General features: G+C 44.6%; 1 protein-coding gene across 1 annotated transcript; it reads right to left on the bottom strand.

The window, feature by feature from the left end:
• Nucleotides 1–1000: 1000 nt before the first annotated feature.
• On the bottom strand, nucleotides 1001–15146 carry AADACL3 (arylacetamide deacetylase like 3). Its single transcript, XM_012533947.2, is given in 5 exon segments — nucleotides 1001–1760; nucleotides 2069–2077; nucleotides 3549–3574; nucleotides 3576–3613; nucleotides 15032–15146. Coding segments are annotated over 5 exon segments (948 nt in total).
• Nucleotides 15147–17027: the final 1881 nt, after the last annotated feature.

The following is a 17027-nucleotide window of genomic DNA, read 5'->3' on the forward strand; positions in this document are numbered from 1 at the left end:
AAGAAGGCAGCTGGTGACACTGTTTGAGTTCCTGGATCAAATCATGCCTGATTTATCCCTGGAATTTGTAGCTACATTAGCCAATACATTCTCTCTTTGATTTAGGCCAGTTTGAGTTGGTTCTGTGTCTTAAAACAGATACAGTTCTCACTAACACATCTTCAGTTCTTTGGGGCCTCCTTTGATTTCCATTGTGGACATGGTTGAGTTTGGCCGGATTTTGTCTTCATGGGTCCCTGACTCAGGACTCAGCTTCCCTCTGGACTCCGCTCCTCGAACATGTTGCTTCCGGGGCCTTGGTTGGAAGCCTGACTTTGACTCCAAGAGCTCCAGAGCTCTGCCAATCAATCAGGTGGCTCCCGTCTTCATCTGCCACTAGGTATCCACCATCATGAAAAACCTACCCAATCCATCTTCACTCTTCCAGCTCAGCAGTTGAGACTCTGAACTCAGAGGCAGAGGAACGGCGGGAGAAGTGTCACCACGTACCCAGAGGAAGAGGGTGAAACCAGTTTCTCCATGTCCACCCAGCACTAGGACGTCAGAGCCCTGCCCTCTGAGCCAGATTGGAAGAGGCCCATGAGACTGCACATGATGTTCCTGGGTTATTCCAAGGCCCAGCCAAGTAGACACTCCCGTTGCCCACAGCCTGGTCAGCCTGAGCAGCCTGGACTCTCCCTCGGGGAGGCCATGAGCAGTCTTTATATGCTCATTCACTCTTGCAAATGGTCACTGAAGAATGTCAGCTCAAATTTTCCCTACAGTGAACATGGGTAGAGAGCCCCACCCTCCTCCCAAACCTGTCTCTTCCACTGCTCTCCTTCTAGATATCAGAAACATGCATTCTAGGATTCTAGAACCTGAAGCAAGAGGAGATGGCATCCTCAACACTCTCCCCAGCCCTACTCAGCATCACCTACATTGGCAACAAGGAGCCCCAATGGGAACCGGATGATGGTGGAATTCACACTCTTGCAACTGCAGCAGGAAGGAAAGATGGTCACAACTCTTTTATAAAATGGACTGCAGCATTCAGAATCCTCGTGGAGCAGGGCAAGTACGAGCAGCCCAGGTCAAGGGTGACCGACACCCCGTGAAAACCATCCTCCATGTGGTGCCAAGTCACTGGGACTCCCAGGTCCTCCAGCCTCTTCTTGTACAACAGCGAATGGTCCTGGAGAATATCACACTCACAGCTCACGATGCAAGCTTTGCGGAGCTGAGACACTTCTTCATCATCTGCAATCAGGGGTGAGTTCGTCAAATCTAGAATGATGTTTGTCTCCAGATAGGCAGTTTCATTCAGCGGCTCATGGGGCGTGTAGCCTCTCTTCTTAAACTTCTCCGGAATGTTTTCTGAACCCAGCCACTTTCTGTACTTTTCCCAGACTTCGGCAGGCAAGTGGGCTCCTTCCAATACGGTTCTTTTCCAGGAGGGGCTGATGTCCAGGTAACCACACCAACGGTAGAAGGCCAAATTCTGCCTGAGCAGTGGAACGTCCTTGTTCTGCTGATGAGAAGGAGGCTGGAAATCCAGGGCTTGGAGAGCGGCATAGATCAGGATCTGAGCGCGGATCTTGGGGAGATCAGAACTGTCCACAACGTTTTGACAAACTATTGTTGCCACGCCCCCACCCACACTGTCACCACAGACCATGACCCAGGCTGGATCTGCCCCATATGTATTCAAGGACTTCAAGAAGTGGATGGTAGCCACCATGACGTCTCTTACTATCACCGGAAACCTATGCTTGAGCATCCTGTGATATCGGAAAAGGAAGGAACACAGTTTCCACTCACCACAGAGCCAAAAACACCTGTGTCTAACATCCTTCAGCCCAGATTTCTTCCATTAACTTCTTTTTCTGAAGCCTGGGCAGGTGACGTTAAGGTAGAAAGCTTAAACTAGGTGACAAACGTAAAGCCTTCAGTGCCGGGCACGTAGGCTCAGAAAGTGGTATGCTATTCCCACTGTCTCGATGCCAACGGCGGGGACGGTCTGTGACCCCAAGAGCCCTGCATCCACCTAAATGTCAACAGCTTAGCTATCGCCAACGTGACCCCCAGCTTTCTGAACCTACCTGAGGCTGCTTCCCTGACTCACACCTGTTTTTATTCTTTTATAAGGCTTGCTTGGGTGTAGATTCTAAGTAATCCTGCCATGCTCACAAGTTTTGTGGGAGGATCTTGGAGACTTAAATACCAGAAGGGGCTAGCAGCTAACATACAGTCCCTCTCGATCAGCCACGCCCACTCCAGACCATGGCTCCCTGTTCATGCGGCTATGCCAGCTTGGCAGCGCTAGGCCGCCTCATCTTTCAAGAGATTCCAGAAATCTGGGGTTGGCAAGAAATTTTACCATTTTACGTGCTGGCCTCACTTTTTTTTTTAATTTAATTTTTAAAAAAAAGGAAATACTTTATGGACTCAACAAATCTTCTGTCAACCATTTCTATTCTGATGCTCCCTGTTCTAAGCTACCCTAGGTTCAGGCTGGGACAACAACGCTTTCAACTCCAAAATGTCATCTCCCTTGGAGTCATAAAATAACTTTCTCGCAGGGATTTGCTAGTACATTCTACTGATGATCTCTTGTTTCAGCACAACCAGAACGGTAGGGCACACAGTGGCCAACAACTGGGTCAAGATTTCCATCCCATTGCAGAAATAGTTTTGGAGCCAAGAATTGTAGAGTGAGGAGCTTCTCCAGGTCTCTCTCTCATCCGAGACTGACTCCTGTCATTTTTACTTACTCCACTGGCTGTCTTCCCACGAAGACGTTGGCCCTGGGTATTCCTTTATGGCATGTGGCACTTAAATGAAACTTCAGGAAGTGCTGGATCAGGAAGAGCCACCCTGGCCCTGGTGATGATGTGTCAGGCGGCAGGGCAGGAGGGCGAGCCCACACCACTGCAGTGTTCAGTATGCTCCTCATATGTGTCCAGTTTGCCTGGTGTGGAGACCCAGGGAGGGCCCGTCCCCGGTCTCTCCTGCCCCTTCGAGCTCCAGATTGTGGGGTGACACTCCCAGATTGGTTAAGAGAGAGAGTGGCTTTTAATTGTTCCTGCTTCCTTCTGTGGCTCTCACCAGGCTGGACCTCCCTCTCGGGAGCACTTGGAAATGACGTAGCAGTGTTTGAAGTTGTCGGGCTTACAGCACAGGGCACTGTGGGCATTTAGTGGAGGGAGGTGCTGAGAGTCTGGAATGTGCAAGGCTGTTCTGCTCAATGAAGAGATGTGTACTGGTGGTGAAGCTCTGCACTGTATTTGCTTCATGAAGACCACTCCCTAACCCCGTCCAGTTTCCAGATGATGCAGTGCTCAAAAGGCATCCTTGAAACATACCTAAGGGCCACCCGCAGGACGGAGTGCCCCATCTCTGCCTCTCCCTGTCTCTCCCTTCCTCTCCCTCTTCCTTGCCCTCCCGCTCACTGGATTCTCACAGCCTGTCCCCTGCTCCTGCTGTCCCCCCAGCCCCAGCCCCAGCCTCCCTCCCCATCATTGCCCCGGCACTCCTGGAATCCCAGCACCTCCCCATCTTCCCCTTACCCAACTGCTAGAACCACTGAGTCACTTCTCCTCGCACAAATGACATCATAAGCCATGGTGAGTTTCTAGAAAATGAAAGGTTGGAAACATTCAAGCTAGGCAGGCTAGTGGGTTTCCTTTGCCAGCCATCCTCAACTGCCCCTTCTCACTAACAACCATGACAGACGGAGTGCCCAGGTTGAGGAAGAAAGGAAACCGTGTTGTTTCCACAACATTCCAAAATCATGGGCTACTCCAAAATCATAACTACTATCAGTATAAATATTGGCAGTTTTGTCCTTGGCTAAGGTACAAGCCTGTGTAACTGTGTAATTCAGCTTGTTGGGCTTAAGCAGCCACAGGTAAAGATGCTGCCTCAACAACATCAAAAGGAGCTGTAATAACATCCCTAGCACAATACCGTCACCTTTAAATAAGAACCATCAGTGAACCATGAGAACTCAGTGTTACCCACAGAAGCTTCTTGTAGATCACCACAAGGAGTCAGAATGTGATCCATTAGCATCAAGCACTTGTGAGTGATTTCCTCAGTGACAGAGGCGAGAAGAGTAGCAGGGTTAAGGTTATTACAACGCAAAAGAGTTATGTGAGGAGCAGTTAACAAAAGGACCTCATAGGAGGTGAGGAGGCTGAAAGAGAAATGTGGAGTGTGATGGCAATTCTGGAGAGCTTCTAATGCATGAGGTACGAAAATGGTTAAAGGGAATCCCACAATTTTCTCCATGGTCCTAACCAAAAGCACAGTGGCTATAATAGCTCAAAGGCAAGGGGTATCCCAGCGCCCCGGGATCTGTGATGGTCTCCATGTTTTGGGGTGAGTACCCCAAGGGCATTCCCTTCCCTTTTTTTTTTTTTTTTTTTTGTAAATATACAGGATAGCCCATTCTAAAGGCTCAGACCTTTATTTGTTTATTTATTTTATAAGTTTATTTATTCATTTATTTTTGGCTGCATTGGGTCTTTGTTGCTGTGCGCGGGCTTTCTCTAGTCGTGGTGAGCGGGGGCTACTCTTCATTGTGGTGTGTGGGCTTCTCATTTTGGTGGCTTCTCTTGTTTTGGAGCACGGGCTCTAGGGCATGTGGGTTTCAGTAGTTGTGGCATATGGGCTCAGTAGTTGTGGCTCACAGGCTCTAGAGCACAGGCTCAGTAGTTGTGGTGCACAGGCTTAGTTGCTTTGCAGCATGTGGGATCTTCCCAGACCAGGGAACGACCTTGTGTCCCTTGCATTGTCGGGCAGATTCTTAACCTCTGTGTCACCAGGGAAGTCCTCCCTTCCTTTTTATATACAAAAAGGAAAAGGGAATCTGATAATTGGGATGTCAAAGGGCAGGTGGGTTCATCAAACTTTCCTTTAAGACCTTGAAAGCTATGTTGTCTGGTTTTCCCATTAAAAAATAAGTTGGGGTTGTTATTATTTAGTAAAACATACAAAGTTTTTACCGTGAGAGAAATTTGGGATTCAATTTCAGCAATAACCAACCAACCCAAGAAAATCTCACAATTGGTGCTTAGTTTTGGCTTTGGGGGAACTTAAAACACCATGAAGTCTGTCTGGATCTAGGTGTATCCCTTGTTCTGATATCATAAACCTTAAATGTTGAACCTGGGTTTGGTCAAGCTGCAATTTTCCTTTGGCAACCTTATATCTCTTTATGGCTAAAAGCCTTAGCAAGCAGATGCTGTCTTCCTGTGAGGAAGCTTGAGAAGAAGAAAAAAAGAAAGAAACCTTCCACATATTGCAATACCATAGAACTCCTAGGGAGGTTTATATCATAGGTCAGCCTTCAGGACTTGTGAGAAATAAGGACTCTCAGTAAAACCCTGAGGCATTACTGTCCAGGTGCATTGCTGTCCATGCCAGGTGAAGGCAAAAAGGTATTGGCTAACCCTACCAACTGGAATAGGAAAGAATGTACTGCATAAATCAATTATAGTAAAGAACTTGCTTCCGGTAGTAATAGATGTCAGTAGTGTCGGGGAGGTAGGAACGGCAGGGTTTCAAGTGATAACAATGATGTTTATTGAGTGGAGGTCCCTGAAAAACCTCCATCCTTAGTCCTTAAGTTTCTCACCAGTAAAATAGGAATATTAACAGGGAATAGTGCAAGATAATGAGGCCTTGAGAGTTGTAATAAATTATGGGTGTTAGGATTTGAAGTGCTCCTTATTTATTGGGTATTGATTAATTCTGGAAAGAGGTTTGAAGAGACCTTTTTGAATTTTTATGGGAGATGTGCTGTGCATTGTGCCAAAATCAGTTGGAGATTTTGCCTTGGTAGCTGATGCACTAGGGACAAATGAGCAGTGTTTCCAGAATCAGTTCTAGTACCATCAGAGACAGCAAATAAAAGATATCAAAGGGTCATTTAATTTACCTGGTTGGATGCTTTTATGACTACTGTAAATTCCTAGAATTATTCCCCCCTTTGGGGAGAAAGAAATGTTGGCATAGTACTTGTCTAAAACGTCTCGGCCTTATAAATGGAAAGTGGTAGAAGAACTAAGGAGAAAAGGGTGTGCATCTCTCAAAGGGCTAAACCAAGGGAATAGGTTCACAGACAGGAACCTCTTCAGATTTATTAGAGATCTCCACTATTGGAACTCTTTTAGGACTCCACGGCAGGGAGTTTTATCGTAGTGGGGTTGAGCACTGAGAGTGTGGCTCCACTGTTAGTTAGGACTGGAAGAGATTCATCTTCAACTTGGAGAAATGTTCTCCAGGCTGATTAAGATGAGGGACTGGAAAGAGCCCCTGTAGTTCCTCAGAGCCCCATTATTGAGAACTGGGAGGACACTGGAAAGTCTGGTTAGAAGACTGAAAGTGCCTGAAGCACTTACATTTATAACAATCTCTTTTCCAATGCACTGGCTCTTTGCAATAATAGCAGAAACTAGAAGCCTTTGGGTTTGGCAGGGGTGGGGGGGGGTGCCTTCATTTGCTGGTGTTGAAGATTAAGAATTTTGGTAGTCTTCCTTTGAGGTGATTCATCTAGAATGAGAGAGAGCTGGTTTGACAACTTAACTAAACCTGGTATGGACATAGTTTCCATTCCATCCTGATCCTTTTTACTAGAAGGAAAAGGTCCCAGTTCAGCACATCAACAAACACAGGGTTAAAAGCTATCCAGGTGGAATCAATATCTGAAGGAAGACCAGACTTTTCTTTTAAAATCATCTGACATCCATTGTAATGGTCATGAACGGGTTCATCAGAATTTTGTGAGGAAGTCTAAATCTGGTTTCAATCCACAGGCTTTGGAAAATCCCCAGGAACTGCCCAGTGAAGTTGCCTAGTAATTCCCTGAGCCTGATCATGTAAGTTAGTGGGCTGGTCTTTTGGTTGTACTTACAGACCTTTCAGGATATTCACCATTAGTGGTTTCCATCCAATGCTTGGCCTGGCCTTCACCAACAAGCATATGAACTAGCTGATATAAGTCAGAGAAACCAGATTGATAAATTTGAATAACTATATTAAATTCCTCAGCAAATCTGTGAGGATCTTTGGTTACTTTGGGAAAATCTTTGACTAAGGCTGGAGTTCAGCTTTAGTCCTGGGAGTATAAGAAATTAAGGGGTTAGCCTCTGTATCCTTGGAAGGCTTCATTTTAAAGGACAGGCTCTGACGTGGATGGACCTATATATTGTTATACAGAGTGAAGTAAGTCAGAAAGAAAAACAAATATCATATAATATCGCTTATATGTGGAATCTAGAAAAATGGTACAAGTGAACTTATTTGCAAAGCAGAAACAGTCACAGATGTAGAGAACAAACTTATGGTTACCAAAGGGGTAAGGAGGGCGGGATGAATTGGGAGATTGGGATTGACATATATACACTACTATGTATAAAACAGATAACTAATGAGAACCTACTGTATAGCACAGGAAACTCTACTCAATGCTGTATGGTGACCTAACTGGGAAGGAAATCTAAAAAAGACTGGATATATGTATAACTGATTCACTTTGCTGCACAGCAGAAACTAACACAACATTGTAAAGCAGTTATACTCCAATAAAAATTAATTTTTAAAAAAAAGAGTATGCAGTCAAGAAATTTAGAATAAAAAAGTATCAAAGATGTATGTTTGGCAGTTAATTAATAAAATATTACGTTACTAACACAACATTGTAAATTAACTATATTTCAATTTAAAAAATAAAAATGTTTTTTTAAAAAGGACAGGCTCTGATAAATTCACAGGAAAATGGAATGGGAAGAGTTTCAGACAAAAAGAAGGGCTGGCTGAGAGAATTAGTAATGGGAGCTAAGGGTATAGAGGAGATGTAGGCAGCATAGAAGGGAATGAGGAAGATGGCGCTGGAGGTATGGCCTGAGATTTAAAAGCCAATGAAATGGAGCCTGAGACTTTAGACGCCATTTATCTTTCTTTAATTGTTTGTTTGCCTCAGTTAATCTTAAAATCTTATTTTGCAGAGAGGCAATTTTGGGTTTTGATAACATATGGAATCCTCAAAATACCAACTGAAATAGGCATTCCATTCAGTTTTGGAAATTTTAGAGCCATGGTAGTCCAATTCAGTTTTTATTTTTAAGATTTTTTTTGATGTGGACCATTTTTAAGGTCTTTATTGAACTTGTTACAATATTGCTTCTGTTTTATGTTTTGGTTTTTTGGCTGTGAGGCATGTGGGATCTTAGCTCCCTGACCAGGGATTGAACCCACATGCCCTGCATTGGAAGGCAAAGTCTTAACCACTGGGCCACCAGGGAAGTTCCCAATTCAGTTTTAAGAAAAGTAATTTTGAGGTTTTCACAAAACCCCGTAATAGCCATTGATAGTCTAAATTGCCTTTGGCTAGGTCAGTCCATTTAGTTAGAAATGTGAATGAGGAAGGATGGTGGTTATTAAATATATAATAGGCTAGAGTACCTGCAGGGAGGATATCCTCAAAATATGTAGATAACTGGGATCCCATTTCTCAGAAGACTTTCTCTAGAGAAAGAGAATAATTTTCAAACAGCATAAATAGCTTACATCTCAAAACAGTTTAAACAACTCAAATAAGAGAAATAGTGTGCAACTCCAGCAGCTCAAATACCTCAAACAAACTGTAGGCTTAATACCAGCCAGTTCTAAGGGAACAACGCGGTCCTTGAGGAGCCAGGCTGAAGGTTTCTAAGCCCAGTTCCCATAGACCAGCTCCTATTCCAAAGGGATGGGCCCAAGGCTGAACCGGCACAGTTCCAATGAAACAACCCTTGTTCCTGAAGGAATGGGTCAAAGGCTAGCCAGTTCCAATGAAATAGTCTGATTTCAAAATCAGACCCAAGTGCCAAACAAGTACTTGCATACAGAACAAGACCTTAACCAGAAAAGACATAATCTTAAAATAGATCTCGAATTAAACCTGGAGAGGTTCCAAACACAAAGAAGGAGGAAGCTCAGATTCAGGAGAAAGAGTAGCATTCCACCTCCAGGTTTGGTGACAGAAGCAGAGAGTGACAATGGGCTCAGTGTGGGTACTGCACCAGTTTACCCACCAGCCCTGGAATCATCAGGGGTATTCTCTGGATCCCCGTACTGGCCACCAAACTGTTGACCAAAATAAATAGCCTGCCAGTTATTTCCCCAGCAAAAGTGGGTTTATTCAGGATCAGCAAAGAATTGCAACTCAGGGTCTGTAATCACGGTGAGCCATGAGAAAAACTCCATACAACAAAGGAAAGGGAGCTCAAAATTTTACAGCAGGGAAAAGGAAGTTGGGAAGGCTATAGTAAACAAAGAGTCTATGGCTTGTTGCCAGGAAAGAAAAGCACTCCTTCTTCTTCTTATTGGGCTCTACTATCATCATAGGATGTGAGAGCTTCCCCTTCTGGTCTCCTGACTCTATTTAATTGAGGTTTCTGTGTATTCATTTTTTTCACAAGGGTAATATAGACAACTCGTTCTCTTGCTGCTTTGGTTGTATGTATTGTTGGTTACAGGTGCTGGTGGAAATGAGAGGGGATGGAATTGCAAAAAGTCTGGAGAAAACACACATGAAATCTGTGTGAAGTTTATTTCTTTGAAACCATCTTGGACTCCAATCTCTTCAGATTCTACAGCCTCTGTCTCCACTATGTTATCCCAGGTCCCAAAGAGCACTTGACTGCTGGGTAGGGAGAGTTCCAGAAACATAAACACTATTAATTCTATTTTTATGGACGAAAAAACAGAAGCTGCATTTAATTAAGCAATTTGCCCACATTCAGTGGCAGACAGAGCTGGGGTTCTAATTCAATTCAACTCAAATCCAATTTTGTTTAAATCCAAGTCTATTCAAATCTGACTCCAAGGCCAAGTTCATCCCTTGTCAACAAACCACCACAGTCCACATATCACAAAGCTTATAGCAACCCCCGAGTATCTCTCCCTTTGCGTCTCTTGACCCACTCACACTTTAATGATTTCCAATCATATGGTTCTTGAAAATACCTGAAGCTGCATTCCTGAGAGACAGATGGGGCAAAAATTCTTACTCATTGTAAAGATGGGAAAGCAGAAGCCTGAGGTAATGGGTGCTTGCTTTATTACTTAAGAATATTCAATTCTAATCCTAAAAAGAAAGAAAGAAAAACAGGATGAATGAAACTCATAATAAGTGTTAAGCATAGAAGTAAAGTAAGCTGGTAGCTCAAGACATAGACAAAACACATAGGAAGTATCAAATACAGATCATGAATAAACAGGGAGTTTGGAGACACAGAAAGAAATTATAGTAATCAAAACAGTATGGTACTGGCACAAAAACAGAAATATAGATCCATGGAACAGGATAGAAAGCCCAGAGATAAACCCACGCACATATGGTCACCTTATTTTTGATAAAGGAGGCAAGAATATACAATGGAGAAAAGACAGCCTCTTCAATAAGTGGTGCTGGGAAAACCGGACAGCTACATGTAAAAGAATGAAATTAGAACACTCCCTAACACCATACACAAAAATAAGCTCAAAATGGATTAAAGACCTAAATGTAAGACCGGACACTATAAAACTCTTAGAGGAAAACATAGGCAGAACACTCTATGACATAAATCACAGCAAGATCCTTTTTTGTTCCACCTCCTAGAGAAATGGAAATAAAAATAAACAAATGGGACCTAATGAAACTTCAAAGCTTTTGCACAGCAAAGGAAACCACAAACAAGACGAAAAGACAACCCTCAGAATGGGAGAAAATATTTGCAAATGAAGCAACAGACAAAGGATTAATCTCCAAAATATCCAAGCAGCTCATGCAGCTCAATATCAAGAAAGCAAACAACCCAATCCAAAAATGGGCAGAAGACCTAAATAGACATTTCTTCAAAGAAGATATACAGATTGCCAACAAACGCATGAAAGGATGCTCTACATCACTAATCATTAGAGAAATGCAAATCAAAACTACAATGAGGTATCTCCTCACACCCATCAGAATGGCCATCATCAAAAAGTCTACAAACAATAAATGCTGGAGAGGGTGTGGAGAAAAGGGAACCCTCTTGCACTGTTGGTGGGAATGTAAATTGATACAGCCACTATGGAGAACAGTATGAAGGTTCCTTAAAAAACTAAAAATAGAACTACCATATGACCCAGCAACCCCACTACTGGGCGTACACCCTGAGAAAACCGTAATTCAAAAAGAGTCATGTACCACAAGGTTCATTGTAGCTCTATTTACAATAGCCAGGGCATGGAAGCAACCTGTGTCCATCGACAGATGAATGGATAAAGAAGATGTGGCACATATATACAGTGGAATATTACTCAGCTATAAAAAGAAACGAAATTCAGTTATTTGTAGTGAGGTGGGTGGACCTAGAGTCTGTCATACAGAGTGAAGTAAATCAGAAAGGGAAAAACAAATACCGTATGCTAACACATATATATGGAATCTAAAAAAAAAAATGGTCTGAAGAACCTAGGGGCAGGACAGGAATAAAGACACAGACGTAGAGAATGGCCTTGAGGACACGGGGAGGGGGAAGGGTAAGCTGGGACGAAGTGAGAGAGTGGCATGGACATATACACACTACCAAACGTAAGGTAGACAGCTAGTGGGAAGCAGCCGCAGAGCACAGGGAGATCAGCTCGGTGCCTTGTGACCACCTGGAGGGGTGGGATAGGGAGGGTGGGAGGGAGACGCAAGAGGGAGGAGGTACGGGGATATACGTATGCATGTAGCTGATTCACTTTGTTATACAGCAGAAACGAACACACCATTGTCAAGCAATTATACTCCAGTAAAGACGTTAAAATAAAAGAAAGAAATTATATCGTGCATTAAGATATACAGTAAGATAGTGAGAGCACACAGTATTAAAAATAGAGTATTTATGACACAATATTTGGTGAAACAAACAAGAGTACCACTTATAGAAAGAAAGTAAAATGGAAAGATTAAGTCAGAAGTCATGAGCATGCCACGCGCGCATTGCTAGCCATGTCATCCTAAATTGGCCAACCATTGGTAACACCCAGTCTGGCCCCATTCTGGCCCTAGGCATCGTCTCCCAAAGAATGCAGATAACGTTCACAGATACCCAGCAGGCTAACAGGTGAACTGCTGCTGTGGCCAGGTGTACCTGCCCCAGTGTCTCTCTGATGAAGTAAGCATGTGTGTTGGTTCCAGACACGCTCCATCTGTTGGAACCACTCTAGTCCTCTTAAACACACCAACAGAGGGGAAGGTGCATGCAACAGAGGAGAGAGGACATGTTAATATTGCCTAATCCTATATGGAGCAGGTATGAACCTTCCACCCCCGGCACCTTACTTTACATGGGCTAATTTACTCATCACTTTTCCCCTTGCTTCTTGCTGTTTTTTAAATGGACTTAAGCCTTGTGATTAGACCATCTTAATTTGGTCTGTGAGCCTTCCTGTCCAGTGACCTTCAGAATACCTTGCCTGGTAGTATTTGGGGCTACTGTTGCATCAGTGTAATAACCCACAGCGCACATGGCTGATCTTGAACAAAACTGTGAATCAGAAACTTATCTATGACCTTTTGCCTTCTTTGTTATGCTTGTATGCTGCCCCATAGTCACCTGGATTCCCTTCATCAAAATTGGCTCCTTCCTCAGGTGATGAAATTTTCTTTCCTCTGTACACTGTCTCATTTGCCAAAACTTGTCTGCTTTGTGTCCCATTTCATCTATCATCTTGCCGCTATTACCACTAGTTTGAGGTTAAAGAGTTAACCTTCAAAACATGTGCTTCTTAGAAATGTAAACCTATTGTTTTGCATATGCTGCCACCAAGTGGCAGTCAAGTCTCAAGTGTGGCTGTGTCTGTTCTTTCCATCCATGAAGGAGTGAAGAGGGAGATGACCGGGGATCTACGCGTAGAGCACAGGGACTCTCGGCCAGTACGTGATTAGATGGTTGTAGAGAAAGTAGTTGCAGTGAAAACCCAAAGACAAGGACCTAAGACTTAAACAGAAAAGAATTTTGCTCTTCCATAAGTAGAAATGGAACTGAGTGCCACTAGCTTCAGCTTGTCCAGATGTTTTTGGTGACTATAGACCATGAGTTCAAGGGAGAGGCTAAGTGGATAGACCTCCTCTCTCTACTTCAACCCGACGACTCTGCTTCTCACTGTTTTATACATCAGGTTGCCACATACATTTTCATTTATTTAAAAGATGCTATAATTTTAAAAGGAACTGTTACTATGTTTCAAATCCCTCTCAGAAGGTGTCTTTCCATACTTGAATTATTATTACAATTATTAAAATTATAAATACTAGCTTATCCCTGTTGACCCAACTCTATGGAGGGTGGTGTGCGGGACAGGGAGGCTGGAAAGGAAGGAGAGGACATGGAAGACCCCTAACAACAACAGAAAAGTGCTAGAAGGAGGGACTAGGAGTAAGGACCAGGGCTCTAGAAGGTCCTGCACTTTCCATCTGAATAAACAGAGAGAGAGAGAGAGACCCTGGAACATCTAAAACTCCCTGGAACTTGTCTGGTTTCGCTAATATAAACACAATAAATATCCTAATGAATTCAAGGGCAAGTCCAAGTTTGACGACAATGTCAGTTGATGACTCTGACACTTAACTGAACATGTACAATGTTAGGCATTGTTTTCTCATCCTAAACTAGACTCCCGGAACCAACCGTCTACCTCCCATGGTGGAAGTCTAGTGATCAGGGCCAACAAATTGCATGTTTCTGGCTCAAATAATGACTTAACAGAGGTGTCTTTCTTCAAAGGAAACAGGCAAGGAGAAACATCAGAAGAACTGTTTGACTGGAACAAAAGAAGAGGACTGATTGGCCCCAAGTCAGAGGACTGGGGATGGCTGCAAAACGTACCCCAAAGGGCTGGGTGAGCCCCGGGCAAGCTGGCCAAAACCTAGGAGGAAACAAGTGTGTCCAAGTTAATGAAGTTGCAGGTTTGGGGAAGCAAACGTCTTCATGAAACTAGATGTTGTCAAGTAAGAAAAGAAAACTCAACTCCTGGGAATTCCCTGGCGGTCCAGTGGTTAGGACCCAGAACTTCCACTGTAGGGGACCTGGGTTCGATCCCTGGTCAGGTAACTAAAATCCCACAAGCTTCACGTATGGCCAAAAAAAAACAGAAAAGTCAACTCCTGGGACCACATTTGTAAAGAATTTGTGGTTAGGGTCATTTGCAGCCACGCAAATCGGAACCATTGCCATGTATCCCATAAGAGTCTGGTGGAGGAGACACCTCCGGATACTCAAGGTCCACGCCCAAAGCTTAAGAAGTTATCCCAGACTTGGGATGGCTGCACCAACTGTGCAGGAACCTACTAGGATGGGAACCCTCTCAGAAGCAAGAAGGAGTTTTTGTCTGTTTCATTCACAGGTATATTCCACATGACAGGACAGTATCTGGCGGGTGACAGTGGATCATTGCCCAGAGCCACCTGCGTTTTACGGTAGAACCAGGACTTGAACCCTGCCCTGCATGGATAGTGTAGCCAGGATGTTTTCCACTGTGCCACGTCTCAGTAAGGATTACTCAGCGAAGATGTTCTCTGCGCTCCTATTACGTCAATGGATACCATTGATTGCTTTGCTTATATTCCTTGGAGAATTATTATCCCGTCTCACCATTGCCGGTTATTTTTTTGAGCAGATATGGGTTTTTTTGTGGGGTTTTATGGTAATGACTTTTAATACTGATATTCAATGAATACAAAAATAATAATATACAAATTTGATACAAAAAATTCTCACACTGATTTCTTCGCAGAGCCTCCTAATACCGGATCCTAGTACTGGATACTGGTGGAGACGCCTATCTGTATTCCATTCCCAATGCTTCTGGGTACCAACTCTATCAACTGCTGACTGATCGTTAAAATACATGGGCTTTTATTCTATCCTTTTTCCTTCCTCTAGTTTTGTTAATTCTGTTTTCCTATTTTTACTGCATTCATTCCTGGAAGCCAGCTGACACTGTCCCCAGGACCGGCGGGCCCAGCCCCAGTAGCAGTCAATCCTCCCACCATAACGACACAGGCCAATGGACGACACTATTTGCCTGGGCCACCTCCCGTCGGAGTCCGCGGCCACCCGCAGGTAGAGCGAGGACCCGAGCACCAGCGCCAGGAGGAAATCCATGTTGGGCGGCGAGTCCCACGCGGCGGTTCAGCTGCGCGCGGGGAGCAGGTTGGGGGTTCTGGGCTCGCAGGAGAGGCACGCTCGGCTCCCCCGAGGTGTTGCGGGAGGCGTGAGCCCCTGGGGCCGCCGCGGCTGCTGCTGCCGCTCTACTAGAAGAGCGACGCCGCGCAGCCGAACAGGTCTGCGCGCGGCCTCCAAAGCCCCCTCCGGCTCCCTCCCCGAGAGCGGAAGTGCTGCAGGGGAAGCTGCGTCGCCTGCAGGGAGGGGCGGAGCAGCAGGTAAGGTTTTATCTATGTGGCTAATCTATCCACCCTCCTTAAGAATCTGGACACAGAGATTTGCCTCCAGACACCCTGCTGCCTCCGCCCTTGTGAAGGCGCCTCCCCGTGGCCGAAGAGATGAAGTGCAGAAGGAAAATCCCTGCGCTGAGGGGGCAGCAGAAACTGTGGCTTCTGGTCCTACCTTTGCCACTCATGGCTCTGAGGACCCATAAGTCGCCAGATCACAGACGCCTTCCTGGAAAATAAGGGAGTTGGACCAAGCAGTTTCTGAGAACCCCTGATTAATCCCATATCTGATGCAATCCCATTCACGTGCCCCAGGTTCCCACCCACGGCTGGCCATCCTGCTCAAAGCCCGATGCCCCTGATCGAGCTCAGCTTCCTGCTTGCTCCATCTAGCGAATGTTTTCAATTGGAGCTCATGCTCACAGCAAACCATTATCAGTCCTTATGTGGTCTCACTCCTGTTTTACTTATTTACTTCCTTTTATTTCTATTCCCCATTTCTATTTCCTCTCCCATAGGCACCCGCCCAAGTATGTTTGATACATGTCTGTGAATATACATGTCTTATAAAACACATTGTATTGTTTGTGCGTTTTCTAATTAACATAAATTTTATGTTGTTGTTTTCATTCTGTCTGTTATATTTTTTTAATTCTCACTGAGTTTTTAAGATCTACGTTGCTGTGTCTACATCTTGTGTGTTCTTTGTAGTTACTGAACAGTATTCCACAATATCAATGCAAGCCGTTTTACTCATTGTTTTCCTAGTGGTGGAAACAGGTTGTCTCTGTATGCACTCTGATGTATGCCATGTATGTCACAGCACTGGGTGACAGTTTATCGGGAATACCCACGCAGAGGGGTGGTTGGGCCTTCGGGTAGACACATGCTTAACTGACTAAATACTGCCAAAGGGCTTCCCTTCCCTGGTGGCACAGTGATTAGGAATCCGCCTGCCAACGCAGGGGACACGGGTTGGAGCCCTGGTCCAGGAATATCCCACATGCCGTGGAGCAAATAAGCCCGTGCGCCACAACTACTGAGCCCGCGAGCCACAACTACTGAGCCCACGTGCCACAACTACTGAGCCCACGCGCCTAGAGCCCGTGCTCCTCAGCAAGAGAAGAGAAGCCACCGCAGTGAGAAGCCTGCGTACCGCAACGAAGAGCAGTCCCCGCTCACCGCAACTAGAGAAAGCTCACGTGCAGCAACGAAGACCCAATGCAGCGAAAAATTAATTAATTAAATTAATTTAAAAAAAATACTTGCCAGAATCTCCCAGATGCCTGCAGCTCCCTAGGCAGCAGCAAGCAAAGATTTCCATTTCCCCACATCCTCAGCAGCAACTGCCCTCTCTCACTCTTGCCCACCTGATAGATTACAAAGGCACATCTGACTGTTGTTTTAATTTACATTTTTTTATTTACAGTGGATTGGAACACTTTTTCATATCCACATAGCAGCTATATTTCCCATTCTGTGAGTTGCCTTTTGACATCCTTTACCCATTTTTAAGCAGGTGTGTTCTGTCTTTTCTGCTGCGTTTCAGGAATCCCTTGTGTTTTCTGGACATCTCTTGTTACTTTCAGACATC

The sequence above is a fragment of the Orcinus orca genome, chromosome 1 (genome assembly GCF_937001465.1).
Source record: "Orcinus orca chromosome 1, mOrcOrc1.1, whole genome shotgun sequence".
NCBI classification, from domain to species: Eukaryota; Metazoa; Chordata; class Mammalia; order Artiodactyla; family Delphinidae; genus Orcinus; species Orcinus orca.